At 43.7% G+C, this 24,214-nt stretch overlaps 1 protein-coding gene across 1 annotated transcript in view; it reads left to right on the top strand.

Annotated features, from left to right (window-relative positions):
• Positions 1-832: 832 nt before the first annotated feature.
• The window catches only part of gig2o (grass carp reovirus (GCRV)-induced gene 2o), a 54,010-nt gene continuing 30,628 nt past the window's right edge, over positions 833-24,214 (top strand). Inside the window, 4 exon segments of the mRNA XM_059638936.1 lie at positions 833-952; positions 4,023-4,703; positions 11,474-12,147; positions 17,549-17,768. Of these exon segments, the coding sequence (XP_059494919.1) occupies positions 4,069-4,703; positions 11,474-12,147; positions 17,549-17,768 (1,529 nt within the window). The 5' untranslated portion in view covers positions 833-952; positions 4,023-4,068.

The raw sequence follows: 24,214 nt of genomic DNA, 5'->3' as shown, positions 1-24,214 counted from the left end.
TCTCCATTTCCCACCTACTAACCTCACCCCGCCTCCTTGACCTGTCCATCCTCTCCGGACTGACTATCCCCTCCCTACCTCCCCACCCATACTCTCCTCTCCACCTATCTTCTCCTCTACACCTATCTTCTCCTCTACCCATCTTCGTTCCGCCTCCCCCTCTCTCCCTATTTATTCCAGTTCCCTCTCCCCATCCCCGTCTCTGATGAAGGGTCTAGGCCCGAAACATCAGCTTTTGTGCTCCTTACATGTGCTTGGCCTGCTGTGTTCATCCAGCTCCACACTTCGTTATCTTGGATTCTCCAGCATCTGCAGTTCCCATCATCTCTGATCACAGTGCTAACTACTGAGCCACTCTGCTGACAGAAAACATCTCAGCATTACTGGAAAGGTGCTGATTTACACCGACATGTACTTCCTCCTGGAAGGGCTAATTGAAACAAACAATACTGTTCAGGTGAATCACAGGGTTGGATAGGGTAGGAAGAGGCCATTTGGCCCACTATGTCCTACTACCTAGTGCCAATCTCCAGCTTTGGTTTCACTCTTGCACACTCTTTCCATCCAACTATCCACCTAATGTCCTCTTGAGCGCCCAATGAACCTGCCTCCGTTACATTTCTACAGAGTGCACTCCAAACCCTATTGAAAGATGTGAGAAAAGTCTTTTTCTCGCACAAAGCTCTTGCTTCCTTTGCACATCACTTCAACAGAAGATAAAGTCATAAATCACGGGAGAAGACGAGCATAATCAGAACATTGAAAAGGAATTACAATGAGTTGCATCATTTAGAATTCAACCCAACATCACCAGCACTCGACGCACAGGCAAAAAGATACATCTTCCCCAGGCTTTCTTAGGCAGAACCGAAAGTGAATTCTTGCTCAGTGGAGGTTTCGTTTTGATTTCCGTGTCAGAAAACTGTCGGGAGATTTTTAGCTGGAGCTGGAGGTAAAGAGTTTTAATTCGAACTTTTGCAAATCAGTCTCATTAATTTAGTTGCTGATTTTTTTCTTACGATTAATGGGAAGGTGGTAACTCACACTTCCTCTACACTTAGAGACGAATCGATCCGTTTCAATGTTGACAGCAGATCAGGATATTTCAATTATCTGCTTCCTGAACGGGATTTTAAGCTTAAAAAAATAGTAAGGGGTGGTGGGTGAAAATGAAGAGTTTAAAGCGAAAAGGAAATTCTTTGTGTGGCTGTTGTAAGAAACAAGTGACAGCAAAAGTTGGATTTGGAGCTGGGCGGATATTTTCTGCTCTAAATATAGATGGGAGAATGGAATGTTAAAATGCCAGAACTATTATGACACAACCTAGTTTAAAGAAGTCTCTCCACTTCTCCAGAGTAAAAGTGAAATTGTCATAGTCTCACTCTGTTATTGGAAAGAGGTCATTGATGGTGGTTTAACCTGAGGATAGCTTGAGCTGAGTGGCTGAGAAAATAAAGAAGAGTCTAATGATGTCCATGCATCCATTATCAATTGTCAGAAAAACTCGTCCTGTTCGTTCTTTTCCTTTGGGGTGGTGGGGGGGGCGAGGTGGAGGGGAGGTGTGCGGAATCTACCATCCCTATCTGGTCAGGTTTTTACATGTGACTCCAGACCCTCAGTAATATAGCTGACTTTTAACTGCTGTCTGGGCAATGATTAATGGACAGCCAGTGACCACATCTTGTGAATCAATTAACAAAACCTCAGGCAGTGCAGGAACTGAACCCATGCAGTTGGCATCACACTGCTAACGAACCCCACTTGCTGCACATGTGAGTGTGGCAGTCATAGACGTTTGTGATTACTAACAATCTGAGACCATGAATTTATTTCGTCAATGGAAATATGACTGGACTAATTATCCTGAATCCCCACTGTTTGGGAACATGAGTTCACCAACATATCCCTCGCCTGATAGAATTTAGTCTTAATCTCAGTCAGAGTGATAATGGCTACAATCAATTGTGGAAAAAGCCAGTTGGTCCACTGTTGTCCTTAACAGAGGTAACTGTGTAACTCCAGATCCAAAGCAATGTGGTTTTACTCTCTGCTGGTCTCTTAAATGATCTCACATCTTGGGACAGGCAGCCACTGCTGGTCTTTCCAGGGACACTCACATCCCTGTTAAAGTTTATAAACAAAAAATCCCTTCCTCTTCTACCAGTTTTCAACCAGTCTTTGCAACTTTCTATATTCATCCCAGCATGGTTCCTGTACTACTCTCCCTGTGGTATGTGTAATTTCCATGATTTTATCTCATTTTGACTGCCTGCCTCCTCCAGGGCTTCCGTTCAGTTATTTACCCACATTCTTCTGCAAAGGTCAGATGTTCATGGAGTTATAGAGCCGTACAGCACAGAACCAGATCCTTCAGCCCAACTCGTCCATGCTGACTAAGTTTCCTAAATTAAACCAGTCCCACTTGCCTGCATTTAGTCCATATTCATCTGAACCTGTCTGCACCTATCCAAAAATCTTCCAAATGCTGTAAATGTATCGGCGTTTATCACTTCTTCTGGCAGTTGATTCCACATAAGAACCACCTTCTGTATGAAAAAGCTGCCCCTCACGACCCTTCTAAATCTTTCTCCGCTCACCTTAAAAATCTGCCCCTTGTTTTGGATTCTCCCACCTTAGGGAAAAGGTGCTATTGACTATGAGATGACATGAATGCCACAGGACAGATTATATAGTCTTGACTTGTGTCCCATGATCAAAGAATCTAACTCTGGTGTTTAGAAGAATTAAAGGGTTTGATAGGCCAAGTAGAGAGAAACTAATAGAAAGAATTAAGAACAAGGGGCTTTGGTGAAATTGCTCCCTGTTACCAAGGAAGTCAAAAAATCTCTCAACCTGTTCAATAAACATGAATATACCAACCACCTAGATACCGCCAGGAGTTAAAACTTAGCATCAGCAAGAGTTGGCGACCAATGGTTAGATCGCATAGATTTCCTCATTTAGTATTAAAGGAAGATCCCCAAACAGTGGTTGATGTCAACTGAGTGGATTCAGTAGACCATTATTCACAGTTTTTTTAAATTCATTCTCAAGACGAGGGTATTGTTGGCTAAGCCAGAATTCATTGCCTATCCCTAATTGCCCAGAGGTCAACTACATGGCTGTGCATGTGGAGTCACATGTAGCCAGAGCAGATGAGGATGCAGATCTCCTTCCCTAAATGACATTAGTGAATGAGGTGGGTTTGTCCAAGAATTAGTTTCATGGTCGTCAGTGGGTTCTTAATTCCAGATTGCTTACAGAATTCAAATTCCACATCTGCCGTGGTGAAATTCAAACTCGGGTTTCCAGAACGTTCACTGTGTGTTTGGATTAATAGTCTCACAATAATATCATTAGATTACTGCCTCCCCTAAATGTATATATAAGAAGGAAAATCTGCCTTATTGCAGATAGTGTCTTTTGGATGGGATGTCAAACTGAGATCCTGTCTGGTCCCTCTGAAGAGCAGGAAGGCTGGAAAGGGAAGACTTTGAAGAAATTCAAAGGAATCTTTCATGATGTCTTGGACAATTTTTGTCCCCTAACCAACACTGAAAAACAGATTATCTGATCACTGTCACATTGCTGTTTGTTGGAGCTTGCTGTGTAAAAAATGATTCTCGTGTTTCCTACACTATGGAATGAAAGCTTTTTAAATGACATCATTCACAATAAAGTATTGGGATTCCTGAGCCTTGAAAGGTGCTACATAAATGAAATTTCATTTCAAAGTTGACTTTATTCTATCCCTGAATGTACTGAAACAAGAATTCAAATGAAAATAATAAGGAGGAGCATGATGTCATATTTTGTCACATGTCAAGAAATTAATTCATAAAGTCTAGGCAATGTAAACATATAAACTTGGAACAGCTACTGTAAATGGATTTCACTTGATCTCTCTATAAGTCTAAATGTACCAATTCCTAGTTTTGCAATCATTAATTAGTTTTGTTATGGAAGTATATTCCAGCTATGTTCATGATCTTAGCAATGCATTTCAATGTTTCCCATTGCAGGTCTTACAAGACAGTGACAGAAGAAGGTAAATTCCATTCAGAGAAAATGTCCATTGAGTTTTATGGATGGCAAGTCATCTATGAGGGTAATAGCCACTTGAAATCAGGACAAGAGCTTATAAATGGGAAAGGATATACCATGTAGCATGGGACCCACAAAAACAATGCTGCAAGTATAATACAGTCAGGGCTTGTGCCATCCCAGGATGGGCTCTTAGGTGCAGGGGTGTATGTTAGCAGAGATGTGGCCAAAGCAAAAGCATATCCCAAGAAAACAGCAGTGTGTGACAAAGTGGTCTTCAAGCTGAAAGTTAGAGTTGGCATAGTGAAGAAAATAGATACAGATAATCATCCCCTTCAAAAAACCTGGCATCAGCAAGGTTATGATACTGCTTGGGTCCCACCAAAATGCGGGATGTTGTTCATTCCCAGTGGGAAAGAAGAAGACTGCATCTGGGATCCCAAACGAATCACAGTGGTGGATATCGCCTACGCGGATGACCAGGTCAAGAAAGATCTGAAGAAGCTGATACATGAAAAGGCAGCAGCCAAGAATGCAAAAGTCAAGTGTCAGTGTGATGTCTGTGGTTATCAAAAGAATTCATCCCACAGAGTCCACAGGTGCTGGTCTTGTGAGAAAGTCATCTGCCCTTTTATGAGCAAACATGTTTGTGAAAAAACAAAATAACAAGTTCTTTCAGTGGTAATTTGTTTCTAATCATTGTTTCGGACTGATCTAATTTCTCTTCTCCTTCTCTATTAATATTAAGCACATTGGGAACAAGAAAAGGGTTTTCCATCCAATAATCTGCTTTTTTCAATGTTAATCCCAGCTTGTCTACTTTTCACAATATCTGTCAATTCTGACTCTTCCCAGAAGCACATTTGATTGTATTGCTGGTCCATTTATCACAACAGCCAATAGCAGAATAATTCCCTTTGGGTAGATCGGGTCATGATATTTATTTTCAGCCCAAATTCCAAATTTGCTTCATTAACTCTTCCTTTATGTGCATTTACATGTGCATACACATAAAGGTGCACATGCTCACACATATACACGACATTTCTAGCATTATTCCTCTGCAACACAGATTTTCTTTATATAGCAGATACAGGCACACACCCGTCTTCATGATTTCTGTCAATGCTAATCACCGCTTAACTGGTTAGTTATGTATTACATCCTCCCAATAAATCATCCTTTCCTGTAAGCTGGTTGCTATACTTCCTGCTGCATTTCTGCCAATGTTTGAGACCTTGCCTTCCTTCTTATTTGGTGGAATGTTGTGGAATTGTACACACAACAATTGTAATGTGGCACTTGCCCAAGTAAATGCACGCCTGCCCATCTGCTCACTGAGTGCATTAACCAATGTTAAATACAGCAGAAAAAAGCCAAAGAGGTTTTCCTCCACCTTTATTCACTACAATTGCTCTGTGAGTAATTTTTACCATCTGGAAATTCACCTCCAAGCCATTCGCCATCCTGAGTTGAAAATATATTGCCGTTACTTCATTGTTGCTGGATCAAAATCCTGGACCTCCCTCCATAAAGATATTGTTGGTAAACTTACAGTACATGAACAGAAGGCAACTCGCACTGTTTTCTCAAGGCAACTAGTGATGGGTCATAAATGCTGGCCCAGCAAGTGATGCACCTGTTCCATGAGTGAATTCACACTAGAAATGTTCGATACTTTCACAAATACAGGAATAGCAGTCAGCACCAAAAAAGCCTTGAAGATAAGCAACACCATTCCTTATGTCACCATCCCATAGAGTAGAAGGATGTTTCAGACCAATTTGCTATGTGTTATCTTCAGTAACTTCAGATGGAGTAATATTTTGGATTCTGCTCCTTGCTTAATCCACCTTTGGACATGGAGAAGAAAAATCATCCCAGTTCATGCTCACCAATCCAGTCCAATTCATCTGACCATTCCAGATTTAACTGTGACATCCACCTTGGGTGAAATGGTGAGCCCTGACTATAAGTAACACATAATGAATGGCTACTTGCTACATGTGGATCTATAAGCCAAAAGGAGGGGAAGGAGTGAGAAAATTGTAGCAGATTAAAACACACAAAAGCTGATGGTATTGTGGTAACTGCAATGGAAGGATTGCATTTCTGTGTCATGTTACGGTCTAATGATACAAGGTGTGAAAATCCTTACATACTAGAGCAATGTTATACCATATGCAATATCATGTTTACATTTTCAACTAAGCTGCCTTCTGTTGTCAAAAAGAGAACTAATACTCATTATATTTTACACTAAGCAGGTATATTGTTAACGTCTGAGTATGTCTTAATCTGTAATTGTATTATAGTTATAAGTAGTTTAAAATAACAGTTGAACAATTCATAGAGGAATTTTACATGCATGAATTAATGTATTTGCTACTAGCGAAAATTAAATCCTGAGTTCTGAAGAGATAAATTTGTAAGGACAATGTTCAAAATAACCTGTTGTGTAGCATGCATATTTTTAAAGATGTATCACTTTTTACACTTCTGAGTTGCTTTTTAATTGTGAATTACCACTGTGTGTATTGTAAAACTGAATTAAAATGTCAGAGGAAATCAGAAATGAGTCATCTTGTGTTGATATTGTTACAACTCAATCCAGGCAAAGAAACACAATTTTTGTGAAAAGTTCTTGGCCAAACATTTTCCTTTTGCTTATATAAAGGACATCTCAGCAACTTTGAATCAGCGGGTCACTTGCAAGTGAGCATAATGTTTAAAAATGATGGAGTAAATCTAAGCTGAAGAATAAAAAAAATGCAAGGCAATCTTTTTGATGAGACAACTGTTTAAGATAAAGGTGTCTCTTGTTTTATTTATTCTTGGGGTATGAGAATTGCCAGCTGGGTGAGCATTCCTTAGCAGCCCTAATTGATCTCACAGGTGAGCATCTCTATGAACCTCTGTGGTCCATGTCATGAAGGTAATCTCACAGTGCATTTCCCTGGAGCAATTCGATGCTTCCAGCTCTCAAAGTCAGCCATTTCAGAGGACAATTAAGAGTAAGCTACATTGCTGTAGGGCTGGAGTCATGTACAGGCAAGCTCAGGTAAGGACAGTAGATTTCTTCAATGTTCGAATCAATTAAGAAAACAATATGATCATTTATTGCGAGTTGAATCATTCTGGTAATGTAGGCAATGAAAATTGCATGCAATATTCTACAAATAACAAACTGCTTTTAACTGGAATTTATTTGGGGTACATATTAACTAGGAATTTGGGAGACTGCTTATTCTCTGAGTGGGATCATTGAAGATTTAACATCCACCCGAGACAGCAGATAGATCTGGAGTATGACATCCCATCTGTGACTGTGCAAAATTACATCGCAGAATCAGCTCAACTTTTATAGCCTTTTACAGTCGCAACCCACTGAACCAGAACTCACACATATCAGATAGTTCTAATTCCTTAACTTAAGAAGGGTTAAAAATTGATTCAGAGATAGTAGGAACTGTTGATGCTGGAGAATCTGAGATAACAAGGTGTAGAACTAGATGGACACAGCAGGCCAAGCAGCATCAGAGGAGCAGGAAAGCTGATGTTCAGAAGGGCCCAGACCCAAAACATCAGCTTTCCTGCTCCTCTGATGCTGCTTGGCCTGCTGTGTTCATCCAGCTCTACACCTTGTTATCGCTTAAGCTAAGTGGCCTTTTGGGGATACAATTCGCTTCAGGATCCTTTGATCGGAAGAGGGAATAATTGCCAGGCTGAGTGGTGAATGTGGCTACAATTATAATGTTTAAAAGACATTTGGATAAGTACATCAAAAGGAAATGTTTGGAGGAATATGGCCAGGAGCAGGCAGCTGGGACTAGTTTAGTTTGGGATTATGGTCAGCATGGACTGATTGGACTGAAGGGTCTGCTTCTGTGCTCTAGGTCTCTGTGACTCTATGATAAAGCTCTTGCAATAATCAGGTCTTTTGCTGTGAATGGAAATTTTCATTTGAACAGAGAATGTTAAGAAGAGATCTAACAATAAGATTGCAAAGTGCTGAACTTTGCTGATTTAAAGATGAATAAAGTGAAATAAAAAAAAGGACTGGAATTTAAGACCCTTCACCCAAAGTGTTAGAAGAGAGAGGAAAGGATTTAAAAATAAACTGGGACAAAATTTGAACAAGAAAAATAGAAACAGGAAAGGTGAAAATAGTGGTGATTGTTAATTAAATGGATTGCTATTCAGAGAGCTGGCATGGGGCAGGGGCTGAATGGTCACCTTCTCTATTGGAAAGTTCAACAATTCTATATGCTGTGAATCAGTGCGGTGTGGATTACTTTTGACTGTAATTATTACCCCAACTCAAACCCCCATGATCAGAAAGCTCATCAACAAGCGTAAGCCTTGGATGGTTACAGTAGCCTTTGTAACAAAATATCACAGGGCATTCATCAACCAGTAATCCAGCAAAGCATTAATGATACTATTAGCAAATAAAGCCAGCAAATCTCTCTGTGTATCAGGTCGGCTGAAGCCTTTGGTGTTTGAGGAAAGATAAAGAAGTAGATCAGAATGTGGATCAAAGTTTTTAATTAGCAGGCAAGCAACCCTCTCACTCAGACTCAACTGCAGGCTATTTTATGAGGATGTAAGAACTGGGAATGGAAGTAGTCAATTCAGCTCTGTGACCTTGCTCAAGCAGGCTGATCTTTAAGTATCAGAGATAATGGGAACTGCAGATGCTGGAGATTCCAAGATAATAAAATGTGAGGCTGGATGAACACAGCAGGCCAAGCAGCATCTCAGGAGCACAAAAGCTGACGTTTCGGGCCTGGACCCTTCATCAGAGAGGGGGATGGGGGGAGGGAACTGGAATAAATAGGGAGAGAGGGGGAGGCGGACCGAAGATGGAGAGTAAAGAAGATAGGTGGAGAGAGTATAGGTGGGGAGGTAGGGAGGGGATAGGTCAGTCCAGGGAAGACGGACAGGTCAAGGAGGTGGGATGAGGTTAGTAGGTAGCTGGGGGTGCGGCTTCCGTGGATTGACCTATCCCCTCCCTACCTCCCCACCTACACTCTCTCCACCTATCTTCTTTACTCTCCATCTTCGGTCCGCCTCCCCCTCTCTCCCTATTTATTCCAGTTCCCTCCCCCCATCCCCCTCTCTGATGAAGGGTCCAGGCCCGAAACGTCAGCTTTTGTGCTCCTGAGATGCTGCTTGGCCTGCTGTGTTCATCCAGCCTCACATTTTATGATCTTTAAGTATGTTAGCTGCGCCCTCTAAACAGCTGTCACATCACAACGAGGCTGGCTTTTTATTTCTATTTTTAGACATTGAAATTGAAAGTTAAATTTTGACACAGTGTCTGGAATCCAAGTGGCTCTCACTCTTGTAAAGGAATCTGCTTTAACAGCTACGTTTTCAATTACTGATACAACTCAGACCAGTTGATCAATTGGTGAGTTTGCTGACATTTTATGTGTTGAATATTTCAGAATGTTCATTATTGTCAAAAAGCTGTCACCACTGCAGGCTAATTCGACTACTTCCTGATTATTTACATAATTGTACATGCTAGATGTATATGTTTTACAAGTCAATAAATGGGTATCATTTTCTAAACTGTATTTTAAATGCAGCACACTTGCTGATTTAGTGGATAAGTGCTCTGGCAAGGAGTCTGTCAAACCAGGACATAGCAGGTATAATTCCTGGCTTGTTTTAATGAGCTCATCTAATTAGGGGTGGCTTCATTCAGCCAAAGGGTCCTGACCACGTAGAACAATTGACTTCTTCAATAAAAGCAAGATACTGAGGGTGCTGGATATCAGAAAAAAGCACACGGAGAATGCCAGAGGACCTCAGTAGTTCTGGCTCTATCTATAGAGAGAGACAATGTTAATGTTATGAGTCATAGTATCAAAGAGTCATAGAGCCCAGAAACAGCCTCTTTACACAAACTAGTCCATGCTGACCATGAGCAGATGGTAGGAACTGCTGATGCTGGAGAATCAGAGATAACTAGGCGTAGAGCTGGATGAACACATCAGGCCAAGCAGCATCAGAGGAACAGGAAAGCTGACATTTCAGGTCTGAAATTTTCTGAAGAAGCGTCGAGACCCGGAATGTCAGCTTTCCTGCTGCTCTGATGCTGCTTGGCCCATTGTGTTCATCCAGCTCTACACCTTGTTATCCCATGCTGACCATGTTTCCCAAACTAAACTGGTCCCATTTGCCTTCAGTTAGAAGGGAACTGAAGGACAATTTTTTCACGTGGTGGGTATGTTTACAGAACGAACCAGTAGAGGAAGTAATAGAGGTGATTACAATTGCAACATTTAAAAGACATTTGGACAGGTACATGATTGGAAAGTTTAGAGGGATATGGGCCAAACACAGGCAAATGTTTAATTTAGGTATGGATGAGTTCGATGGAAGGGTCTGTTTCTGTGCTGAATGGCTCTATAACTGCCCACGTTGGAAATCTAAAACAAAATCAGAACTTGCTGTAGGAATGAAGCAGGTCTGGAGGTGTCTGTGGAGCAGAAAACAGAGTTTGCAATTGTAATGTTGCGACCCTTCTTCAGAACGAGGTCTGTGAAATTAACCAAGAAATACTTTCTAAGGGAATGCTGTTTCCCACCATTCCATCATTCCATCTCAAAAAAAAACTTGAAAACCACATGGATACAGCACATTCTGGATCCCCATCCAACTGTGCATAGCACTGATCAACAGTGGACGTTGCAAATGTGAAATGCTGCACAAGTGTTTGTGACAATGCTTAAAAAATAGACTTGAGCTGTTTCTGGGATTCACTTTTTCCAAAAGTCAAAACTTGATAATTTATTGTTGTTGATCAGCCAGATAATAAATACCCTAGGATTTAATGTGATGTTGGCAGCAGACTAACTGCTGCAGATAAGCAATGCATGCACGCGCGTGCGCACACACACACACACACACACACACACACACACGCACACACACACACATACATACACACGCGCACACACACACACGCGCGCGCACACACACACACACACGCGCGCGTGCACTCACACATACATACACACACGTGCACACACACACACACGCGCGCGCGCACACACACATACATACACACACACGTGCACACACACACACACACACACACGTGCACACACACATTTTGAAAAGTAACATCACTGTCACAAAGGCACACTCACATGTATAAAGAATTACACAGTACATAGGAAGCTATTTGAGCCATTGAGCCACAGCAGTAGATGAACTTGTGCTATTGACTGATTCATACAGATATTCACACATAGTTACATACAAAACTTAATAAGTATTCACAGCCTCAGTAATGCATTTAATTTACCTACCTGCGCTGATAGAGTTGTAGTCAAATGAAATGAACAGCAGAACAAGCAATTTTCAAGCAAATACTTCATTCTCTTTACTCTGAATTTATTTTTGTTTACAGGACACTACATTTCTGTGTGTTTGAACAGCCAGGAACTAGAGGCGTGATGACATTACAATTTTTTGGATGGGCGACTGTTTATGACAATAATCATCATTTGCAGTCAAATCAGGAACCAGTGAATGGCAGAGAATATATCATGTACCATGGAACCTCAGTCAGCAATGCAAAGTCCATCATACAATCAGGCTTCAAGCAATCAAGCAAGGGCATGCTTGGTCCTGAGGTCTACGTCAGCAGAGACAAGGAGAAAGCCAGGAGATATCCCATTAACACTCCAAATGACAGAGTTATTTTAATGTTGAAAGTACAAGTAGGAAAAGTCAAGAAAATAGATAAGGAAAATCATCCTATGTCAACGACTTGGAAGCAACATGGATACGATACAGCATGGGTTCCTCCCAACTGTGGGATGAAAAAAGTTCCCAGTGGATTAGAGGAAGATTGTGTTTGGGATTCACAAAGGATCCAGGTGATTGATGTAATAAATTCCCCTGATCCTGGAACAACACAGCAGTTGAAAGATTTGCTTCAAGCAAACCTGAACAGCAATCCTGAGCTCGAATTGGTGGAGCATTTTAAGACCTGTAAAAACACCAAGGCACCTTCTCATCAGTTGCAGCTCTGCTGGGGGTGTGGACAGACCATCTGCCCTTTCATGGCAAAACACTTATGTAGATAATTTTTAAATCTTATGCTTCATGACATTAACTGCCTTGTTAACAAAATACTACTGGGAATTTTCAGCATCTCTTGTTAAAAATTATATATAACTTTATTTTATGTTTTTCTGTAGAGAAAGGCGAGGCATTGAAATATTTTCATTTTCAGAGATTTATTTTATGGGTGTGTTGCCAGGCGGTCTGGAGGCCTATTTGTATACATGCACTTTCATAAGGTCTTACAACTCTGTAATTAATGAGATTGGAGGTTGGTAGCTAAGTGCATTAAGGACGTCTGTTGATGAGTAATCTAGATTTGAAATGTTAGCCTGCTCTCTCTCCGTGGATGCTGTCTGGCCCCCTGTAATCTCCAGCTTTTGTTGTTTTCAGTAGAGAAACGACGCTGAAAACAGAAAATGCTGGAGACCACAAGCAGGTCAGGCAGCATCCATGGAGAGAAAGGAAGCCAACATTTTGAGTCTAGATAACTCTTCATCAGAGCTGTTGGCTGGCAGCACTGGGTCAAAAAAAATCCAGATGTCAGGTAGGCATTATTAGGGTCAGTTTCTGCAGTACTGTCAAAAACTGAATTTAGTGAACTCATGTTGTTCTGCTACTTTAATAATGGAGTTTTTTTTAGGGGTCTCAGAGAGAAATATATCAGCTGAGGAAAAATATCTAGTGAGAACACGGCTTTGTTAACCTGACCTAGAATTCTATGCGTGGAGGTATTGATGAATCTTTACTGTGGTTTGTTTATATGGATCTTGCTGTTATAAAACAAATGGAATTAATTTGAATACTTTTGTTGGTGTTTGAATGGAAACTTTTCCCACCTTTCTGTCTCATATAATGTAGTCCATACTTTCACCTTGTTTAATAAATGCTCAATTAAATATTAAAAGTACTCTTGTGAATCCTGCTGTGGTACACTAGAAGAATAAGAGGTAAGCTTTTCAGGACTGAGATGAGGAAAAAATTCTTCGCTCAGAGTTATGAACCTGTAGAATACTCTCCCAGAGGAAGCTGTTGGCTCCAGTACATTGAATACATTCAAGAGGGAGATGGATATGGGCCTTGCATCTAAAGGGATCTGGGGTATGGAGAGAAAGCGAGAATGGGATATTGAAATTGCATGATTTGCCATAGTCATATTGAATGGTGATGTAGGACGGAAGGGCCGAATGGTTTTCTCTTGCATTTTTTTTATTTTTCTGTTTCTAAGCTAAAAGCTTTTAGACAAAGTTCAGTATACACTTTCAAGTAAGAGTTTTATTTCAATCAACTACGTCATAATACAATAATATAATTATTTCACAACTTGTTTGCCTTATTAGCACTAACTTCTAGGTATTGTTATCATCCCAGTATATGCTATTACCGGGCAATTCAGATTTCAGACTGATGTCTGGCTTGATAGATTTATTCTGTTTGAACGAGGTGGTCTCCCACTGACAAACAAGCATGCACAATTACCAATTTGGTTTTGAACAGATAAGCATTTATTGTGTATAATAAATGAATGATCACTGATAAACAAACTGTTTACATATAACACACAGTTAAGGATTTAAAAACACGTATTAAAGTTATAATCCTATTAATCCCAACAACATCTCATTACAGTACTCAAACCAGAGAGAATTCCCTTTCACTATTTCACATAGTGTTTGATTTAGTAATGGCTTCAATTCCTGATCATGAGACCCCTAATAAACCCTTCTTTGATTCATCATATAACTGAGCTCAAACGTTCTCAGAACCCTTTCAGAAATTTATGTGTTTAAAAGAACACTTTTGGTCTGCAACCTTTAACTGAACTACTTAATTTTAAGATAATACATTTTTAGAAATTCTAAGTATCTTCTCCATTTCTCAGGAGGAGATACATTACATATCCAGCTTCAGCTAAGAAACTTGTAAAACATAGAGGACATGGTATCTAATGTATTTACTTAATAAGCAAAACTAATACAATTGCGATAACAGGATGGATGATGTGGGCATGTGGAAGCTGCTGGAAGCCACAGTAATCCAGAGCAAAATATCTGTTTTAAGCATTTGCAGCTTGAAGAATATGGGATCTGAGTTAAGAAGCTGGAGTCCAAGCTGCAGAGTTTGCATCACATCAGGGATGGGACAGGTTACCTGGCTTCAGGAGATGCTCCCACCCCCTCGGCAAGTCAAATTTAGTTTGTGAGCAGGAACAAGTGGGTGTGATTACAGGTGAGACAGATATGGGGACCTTGGGGGAGACAGTTGAAGGCCCTGCAATTGCCCAACAGTTTCAAGGTTCTGGCGCACTGTGCAGATCAGAGTGGGGACTGTCACAAAGATGAATGAATTAGCCTAGTGATGTTATTGTTGTGAAATATCGAGGGCGTGTCACTCAGTCAGCAGACAGCACTGGACCTCCTCCGGGTTAGTTTGATAAGGGCAGGGCAGCGGATTGGCTAACTAACTGACAGCACAGCATTGGGATAAAGCAAAAATTTTCAAGAAGACAACCTGTAACTAAGGAGGTGTCACAGGAATCAGTGCTGGGGACGCAATTACTTACAATATATAGGAATGACTTGAATGAGAGAAATTGATGTGCTGTCACCGATATCGTCAATGGCACCAACATAGGTAGGAAGGCAAGTGGCGAGACTGGCACAAAGAGGTTGCACAGGGATAAGGACAAGTTAAGTCGATTGGCATAAACTTGGCAGATGGAATATAACATTGGAAAATGTGAGGTTATGTAACTTGACAGGAGGAGTAGAGGAGCTCAATATTATTTAAATGGATACGAACTGCAAACAAGTGCAGCGCACAAGGATGTGGGAAACCTTGTGCAAATAACTTAAAAAGCTAACTTCCAAATTCAGCAGGTAATAGGGAAGGCAATTGGAAGGTTGGCTTTGATTTCAAAGGCAATGTAGAATATAAATAGGGACGTCTTGCTAAAACTGTACTTAGCACTAATTGGACTACACCTAGAATATTGTGAGTAATCCTGACCCTCTTATCTAAGGAAACACATACTAACATCGGAGGTAGTCCAGAGAAGGCTCTATAGAATGACCTTGAATATGGAGGAATTTTCTTATGAGAAGTGTTGGGTACTCATCAGAGTTTAGAAGAATGAAATGCAAATGTATTGAAACATATGAAGGGTAGATGTGGTGGCAGCAACAGAGTTAATACTTTCAACCCGATATTACTTCTTCAGAACTGATCTTGACACTGAACTCAAAACATTAATCCTGCTTCATTCTTCACTAGCACGATAAATTTATACTAAACTTTTATTCTTACTGTTACCATTATCTGCCTCAAAATAAATAAATTCCCTTATAAAAGATGCACATCTTGAGCTGGTTAGAAGTGTTCCAGATATGTAATAGAAGATCCCATTCTCACATTTGGGAATAGTCACTAATTCTGAACTGAATTTCATCACATCTATTTGGTCGCCTTTTGCTGTCACTCTATCTCTGCTACTACCCCTGTCTCCCACCGAAGCTCATGGTCTACCACACTCACTCTTGCATGTAATGTCTTCCCTTACTCATTACCCACCTCAACCCGTCCCACCAAATACCTTGTTTGCCCTCGGTCCCACCTATTCACTCACTTGGGAGACCTCACCAGCTTTCGCCCACTTGCAGCAGCACTAACAGTTGTGTCAAGCATTTTCATTTTATTTAATCCCTCTCATTTCATGAGGACATGGTAAACAATATGACAGAAAGAGCTGCGATATGGTGAGGCTGGTGCAGGCCAGATGCCATTGTCCATGGATGTGGGGTGTGCTTTATGGTTGCTGAGCACAGAGTTTGCGAGGCTAGTGACTGGCGTCTTATATGGTGCTAGAGGAGCAAGGAGTCAGCAGGTACCTGCTCTGACATTCACGTTGGGAATTCATGGCATCTAGGTCCTATCCAGCAGGTGGTAGAATGGAAGACGGTGTAATATTGAGGTGATATTCAGTATGAATGAGGGGCCTAATGACCAGTAACCCAGTTAATAAGTCTTTCTTTGCTCATTAACAAGAATCTTGTATTGGCTTTCAAGGCTTGTTTGGAAAATGCTACTTTTCGATCTTGACGTTGAGAAGGTTCTTCTTCAATATTTCTCTTCATTTTCCCAAATTTCTCACTGTTGCTCATAATGTTTGGGGCATGAGAATGTTCCATTCTTAAGCTTTAATAAAAGCCATTCTGATTTTGGGTTTAGACTCACTACTAATGCATGACTCCAACACTTTTTTCAAAGTACTGAAACAAAAATTACATTCTTATCAGTAACATCAGTCATACCCATCACTACCTCAGTCTGTCTGCTGCTTAAACTCTTGGCTGTGACTTGGTCTCTCACAGACTCACCTATTCCAATACTCTCCAGTTAAAGTCTCATTTTTTTTCCTTCATAAACTGCCATGGTCCAGTGAGATCCTACCATGTGTACCCATCACACTTACTCATTTATAATGGCTCCTGTACCTCCCCACCAAACACTTCCACTTAAAGTTTTTATTTGTTATTGATCACCTCATCAACGCAGGCAAATGGACTAGTTTCATTTGGGATAATTAGTCGGCACGGACAAGTTGGACTGAAGGATCTGTTCCTGTGCTGTTTGTTAGGTCAAGTAGGGATGGAATGTTTTAGTGCTAGGAGCTGGTAAAAGATGGAGAAAGAAGGGTCGTGGGTGAATTATTTGTACTTAACGGTGTATACATGAAGCTGGAAATATAAACAACAACATAAGATTTATGACTTAATGTCATGAGAATGGTATAAATGTATGAGAGATTCTTTGAAATGTTGAGCTGCATTTTGGAAATTTCTGAGAGTACATTCTCTGTATGAATACTTGAACTGATCAGTAAACTGTTGTTTGATTTACTTTATAGTTGACCCATTCATTCTGGGTCACTGAACCCGAAGTGTTAACTTTGATTTCTCTCCACAGATGCTGCCAGACCTGCTGAGCTTTTCCAGCAATTTTTGCTTTGTTTCTGATTCCAGCATCTCCAGTTCTCTTGGTCTTTTTATAGCTGACCCACATCAGGTGTCTTTAAGCACTCCACAACACAGCCAGTTGCATTTGTATAAGAGTTTTCTTTGTCACATTGTCTCAGTTTTTTCTTTGTAATATGTTTACAGTGTCTCAAATCCATTTCCCAATCGGCAGAGGGCAGGGTCCCACAGGATTGGCTGTTGGCAGAATTTGGAAAATACCACCGCGAAACACTAGATGGCGCTCTCCCAAGGATGGCCATGTGACATTCTTAAAGACAGTACAGAAAGTATTTTGCTCTGTACTGAGTCTCATTTTTAACTTTTACACCTCCACTGAAATTTGTTAGGGTGTTTGATTACACTAAATGTGCCGTAAACAGCTTCTTTTTGTTATTTCATAGTGCAGCTGTGGAGTCTTCACAAGTTTGCAGTCGATAAAAAAGGATTTGTAAAGTCAAGGAAAAACTCTGGCATCATCTCTGGAGAGAGAATGAAGGTTATTGTTCTGAGACTGGTATGGCTCTTGTTTGGAAGGGAAACACTGTCCTTGGTTGAATCTAGACACCAGATCTCCAAGACCAGTGGTCTGCATAAAAGCTATGATCAGGGAACACTGATTGTGTGAGCAAGCAGTCCACCTGTATTTTGAAATGATGGAGAACTGGAGGGATCCATTACCTGTATATGGCACATTTCATAAAGTTTAATGTGGTGTGACCAGAGGTTGAGAATTCCGTAGAATTATGCAGCAGGGAAGCACAGGGAAGTGGCATTATAAAGACTGTGGTAGTCTCCAAAATAGCAAACAACAGTGCTTCAATCTTGAATGTCAGCCTTCCAGTTATAATAGGCAAAGCTGTAAAATGGGAAAATGACACACGCGCAACCAGCTTCAAAACGGAGTTCCAGCATGTTCAAAGTTCAAGGAACATTGCAGCACAGGAACAGGCTCTCTGGCCCATCAAACTTGCACCAACACGTAATAACTTTCCAAACTATAAACTGTTTGCATCTATACAGTCGGTACTCATCTACTCCCTGCCTATTTATGTAATTGTCAAGATACCTCTAAAATATTGCTATTGTATCAGCTTGATTTTCAAATATTTTTCCCTTGGGGTTGCTGGGGAATAGGATTGGTCAGTAGAGGGTTTGATATGGGTGGGGGCAGAGCTTATAGGTGCATGGATGTGAGTTTGCTCGCTGAGCTGGAAGGTTAGTTTTCAGACGTTTCGTCACCATTCTAGGTAACATCATCAGTGAGCCTCCGACGAAGCGCTGGTGTTATGTCCCGCTTTCTGTTTATCTGGTTAGGTTTCCTTCTCAAAACTCGCTAGCACCTATGGGCGCAATACGCTAAAACTGGCCCGAAGATGGGAAACCAGTGCCATCCGACAGAGTGCCACCCGCGAACAGCTGTACTTCCTACATGAATGCCTAAGGAAACAGGTACTACCCAAATGTCTCAAATACAAACCTCCCCTTAACACCCCACTAGCCAAAAGAATAGCAGAGCAAAACGGCCGCAGAATGCTTAGAGAAATGATCAATGATGCCCACAACAGACTCCGTAAATACAACCTGGAAATTGCGCGCCAAAAAACTTTACTCACTAACACGACAGACCATGAATGGACAGACACTGTACAACGAGCCATAGACATTAGACAACGGCAAACACAGAAAACGAAAAAACTAGACCTGCAGAAAAAACTAGACAAACTCACACAAAATAACAACACAGACAGCACAGAAGCATGGATTAAAAAAAACTTATCTGACTGACCACGAACAGACACTGAAAAAGCCGTCTTAGTAAGAGGATTAAATTACAACTTGCGGGATGCGGACAAGAAAGATTTCTTAGCAGCATTAGAAACAACACTGAAAGACAACAAACTCACAGAAGAAACCCAGCAAACCATCAGACAGACAGTCGCACCAACATTAAGCAGGAAAAAGGAAGAAAACACACTCAATACACAAGAAAGGAAAGCCCTAAAAGGACTCAAAAAAGATAAAAACATCGTTATCCTACCTGCAGACAAAGGATGCTTGACAGTCATTTTAAACCAAACAGACTACATTGAGAAAGCGAGCGCACTGCTTGCAGATACCGATACTTACTAACAGGTGGCGATAGACCCGACCCCACAACTAGAGAACCGAATCACAGCCTTACTGAAAAAACTTCAAAAATCTGGAGAATTAAACAAGAGAGACTTCCAAAAAATGAAACCAGATGGATCCAACACACCACGCTTCTACGGACTACCAAAGATTCACAAACCAGGAGCCCTCCAAGACCCATAGTGTCGCTACCTGGAACACCAACCTACAGATTAGCCAAGGAACTACACCAAAGACGAAAACACCTAGTAGAAGACTCCCACCACTCTATTCGCTCCACCCAAGAATTCCTGAACGCCATCAAAGACACCAAGATAGAAGAGGATGAAATAATGGTCTCCTTTGACGTAACAGCCCTGTTCACATCCATCAACATCAACCTGGCCAAAGAAACACTGACTACACTATTAGAAGAACCGAAGACACATCCACCAGACACCACCAACCTCATCAGCGAGGACAACATCATCAAGCTAGTGGACCTATGCCTCACCACCCACTTCACTTTCAATAACAAAACCTACAGACAAACCAACGGTACACCCATGGGATCTCCAATATCAGGGTTCTTAGCAGAGGCAGTAATGCAGAGACTCGAACAAACAGCTCTGCCAATCACCCAACCCAAACTTTGGGTCCGCTATGTGGACGACACCTTTGACATCACTAAACAAAACAAATTAGAGGAAACCTTCAAGACCATCAATAATACCCTTACTGGCATAACATTCACAAAAGAGGAGGAAAACAACAGCAAACTGCCATTCCTAGATGTCACAGTAGAGCGAACAGCCAATGGGGAACTTCAAACCAGCGTCTACAGGAAAACAGCACATACGGACCAAATACTGAACTACAGGAGCAACCATCCCAACACCCACAAACGAAGCTGCATTAGAACATTATTCCAACGAGCCACCACACACTGCAGCACAGAGGAACTACGCAGAGCAGAGGAAAATCACCTATACATTCAAAAAGAATGGGTACCCTATGAACACAGTCCGCCGATTTCTCAGCAATAAACCCAAACAAACAGACAAAATGGGCCCAGAAACCATAACCACTCTCCCCTACATCAAAGACATTTCCGAAATGACTGCCAGACTACTCAGACCTCTTGGCATCAGGGTAGCCCACAAACCCACCAACACACTAAAACAGCAGCTAATGAACTTAAAAGACCCTATACAGACAACAAATAAAATGAACGTCATCTACAAAATACCTCGCAAGAACTGTGACAAACACTACATTGGACAAACTGGCAGAAAGCTAGCCACCAGGATACATGAACATCAACTAGCCACAAAACGACATGACCCACTATCACTAGTATCCTTACATACACATGAGGAAGGACACCACTTTGATTGGGACAACACATCCATCCTAGGACAAGCCAAACAGAGACACACATGAGAATTCCTAGAAGCATGGCATTCCAACCGGAACTCCATCAACAAACACATTGATTTGGAGCCAATCAACCATCCCCTGAGAAAAAGAACAGGAAATGACATCATCAACGCAGGAAATGACATCACCAACCCAAGGAAACCTAACCAGATAAATAGAAAGCGGGACATAACACCAGCACTTTGTCAGAGGCTCACTGATGACGTTACCTAGAATGGTGACGAAACATCTGGGAACAAACCGGCAAGCTCAGTGAACTAGCTTACATCTGGAACACAATAAAGACCCACTCTCTTGTGGACCGAGAGGAGGAGAGCGCTGTCTTGGAGGTGAAAGGAGGACGTCGGGTTGGCTGTGCACCCTTGCGACCAGTGGATCTTAATGCTGGCTTCGGCCTAACGCTGGTTCAGGGGAGCAGCCAACCTGCAACGATGGCTGCGGCAAGTGCTCGTGCCCCAGGTCAGGGGGTCCGGAACACCATCCGTGTTTCTGTAAAGAAGGTGGATGAAGGTGCACCTGTGGACCGCACCTTCTTTGTGAAGAGGGTCCTGTTGGACTGTTGCGGGTTCGCTGCTGCGGACATTTACTGCCTGCAGGATTTCCCTGGAGGAGGTTTTTACGATGTGACCTTCAGGAGTGCCAAGCTTTGCGAGCGCTTCCTGGAGGTTTTCAAGGAGAAAGGAGGTGAGGGCCCCCTCTCTGTATTGACCGCTGTCCCGCTGTTTGTGATGCCAGCGCAGAGGAGCCGTATGGTGACTGTACATATGTACAACCCACATGCGCCAGCAGTTGATGTCCTGACCTTCCTCGGAAGGTACGTGAAGGTGGAAGGGGACCCAACCAACATCATGGACCCCTTTGGCATCTGGACGAGTAAGAGGCAGGTCAAGGTGACGCTGAGGATGGGCGCGGACGGGAATGTCGTACACCCACCGTCCAGCTTCGTGATCGGCGGGAGCAAGGGCTACCTGACCTATGCAGGGCAACCTAAAGTCTGCCATGCCTGCGGTAGGTCAGGTCACGTGGCAGCCGACTGCAAAGCCACCATCTGCAGGGAGGAGGGACACCTTGCAAAGGATTGCCCACGAGAGAGAAGCTGCAACCTTTCCGGGGAAGCGGGCCACTTCTATAGGGCATGCCCGCAGCGGGGTGCCACCTATGCCCAGGTTGCCGGCAGGGGCAATGCGGGGCCAGCCACCCCGGAGGAGAGGATGGCACCAGGGCCCAGCAAGGACCCCACTAATGTGCAGGAGGGCCAGACCGGGCAGGAGGGCCCAGTCCCGCAGGATGGGCCCGAGGCCCGCAAAGCACCCCTGCAGGCTCCGATCGCCCCCGACAACCCGGAGTCAATGGTGGCGGTGACAGGCGACCCAGGGGAGTGGACAACAATCTGGAAAGCGAGGAGGAAGGTGCGTCGACGGGCCCAGGAACCACAACCATCAGGTGGGAAGAGGCAGCTACAGGGGGGCTATAAGAGCTCCTCTGAGGAGGGGGATTCGGAGAGGGCCCACCCGAAGCAGAAGTTAAAGATCTTGAGGGAGAAGGAAGGCAGCACCCCGCTTCCAGGTGACGGGACGCGTCCTGAGGCTCCCTCCGACTCCCAGTCAAGTGCCGCTGGAGCACTGGAGGGCCCCCCTGGAACTTCCAGGCGGGAAGGAGGAAACAGCGCGTCCCCAGCCTGACCCGGAGCCAGACCCTCCTGCCTCCGCACCCCTGACGGGGGGATGCCACCCAGAAGGCAGCACAGACGGTTTCCTGAGCCCGGAGAGCATCCAGCAGTTAGCCCGGGCAATGGGCATGAAGGGACAGATGGAGGGGCTGGACGTTGGACTTGGGGAGGGTACTGCGGTCACTGCCCCCAATGGGGGTACGAATTGCGAGCATTAATGTGCGCAGCGGCAAGTCAACCGCGAGATGTGTGTCCACGTTGGCCTACCTGACCACCATCAAGGCGGACCTCCTGTTTCTGCAGGAGTGCGGGATACCGCACCTCGGCAGGTACGGGAAATGGTCCGTACCTGGACCTGTGGGCCTTCGATCTGGTCGGGGGGTAACGACTGTCGCTCCTCAGGCCTGGCCATTCAGCTGCGGGGGCGCGACTTCACCATCTCTCAAGTTCAGGAGGTGGTGGGGGGGCGCCTCCTAGTGGCTGACATCACCTACAGGAACGCTCCCCTGAGGCTGATCAACGTGTACACCCCAGCGGTACGGAGTGAGCAGTTGGCCGTCCTGCAGCGGCTTCCACCCCCGCTGACTACGTCCAGGCCGGTCATCCTAGGCGGAGACTTCAACTGCATCATTGATGCAGATGGAAGATCCGGCGTGGGGACAGCGGGTGGGGGAAAGTCAACTGGACGTCACGTCCAGATTCCTGATGGGCACGCTGAAGGACGCCAAGCTGCTCAACGTCTTCAGCACCCCTGCAGACGGAGCGCAGCAAAGGTACACCTGGTCACGGCCAGACGGGTCTATCCGTTCAAGGATAGACTTCCTGTTTGTGTCACGGACGTTCTCGGTCAGGTCCACCGGCGTCAAGCCGGTGTTCTTCTCTGACCACTGCCTCCTGCTGGCCAACTGTCACTTATAGGACAACCAGCCGGCCGGCAAGGGGACGTGGAAGCTCAACACGACTCTGTTGACCCCAGAGAATGTCGAGGAACTTTAGAGGGAGTACGCCGGTTGGAGAACCCTGAAACCCCTCTTTGAGTCTCCAGGCGACTGGTGGGAGACGGTGAAGGAGAACATCAAGAGGTTCTTTGTCCTCAAGGGTGTTCAGAAGGCAAGAGAGAGGCGGGGAAAGCTGTCGCGACTCCAGAAAAGTGTGCAGAACCTGCTCCTTCTGCAGTTGATGGGGGTCGATGTCACGGAGGACCTCCGCGAGGTGAGGGGCCAGCAAGCCTCGCTCTTCGCCGCGGAGGCCTCCCGGATAATCTTCCGGTCCAGGGTCTGCTCCGTGGAGCAGGACGAGACGTACTCGCGTTTCTTCTTTCAGAAGGTGCACAAAGAGAGCTCTGTGCTTAGCCGGCTGAAGGAGGATGACGGCTCGGTGACGTCGTCTCGGCCCGACATTTTGAGGATCAGCAGATCCTTCTATGCCGGACTGTACGACACGAAGCCCACGGACAGCACGGCCTCCGAGTCGTTCCTGTCGTCTATCACGGAGGTCTTAGACGACGGCACGAGGGAGTGGCTGGACCGGCCGATATCCCTGGACGAGCTGACCAGAGCCCTCAAGTCCTTGGAGAGGAATAGGACTCCCGAAGCGACGGCTTACCGGTCGAGCTGTATTCCGCTCTGTGGGGCCTGGTCGGCCAGGACCTGCTGGAGGTGTACGATAGTTCGCTTCGGGCAGGGGAAATGTGCAAGTCCATGAGGAAGGGCATCATCACCCTCATTTACAAGAGAAAGGGGGAGAGGGAAGAAATTAAGAATTGGCGTCCCATTTCACCTTTGAACGTGGACTACAAAATCCTGGCCAAGATCATAGCCAACCGGGTCAGGTCTGTCCTGGAGTCGGT

Source organism: Stegostoma tigrinum, chromosome 32 (genome assembly GCF_030684315.1).
Source record: "Stegostoma tigrinum isolate sSteTig4 chromosome 32, sSteTig4.hap1, whole genome shotgun sequence".
In the NCBI taxonomy this organism is placed as follows: domain Eukaryota; kingdom Metazoa; phylum Chordata; class Chondrichthyes; order Orectolobiformes; family Stegostomatidae; genus Stegostoma; species Stegostoma tigrinum.
The sequence above is the reverse complement of the archived record's forward strand: the minus strand, read 5'-3'. Positions and strand labels throughout refer to the sequence as shown.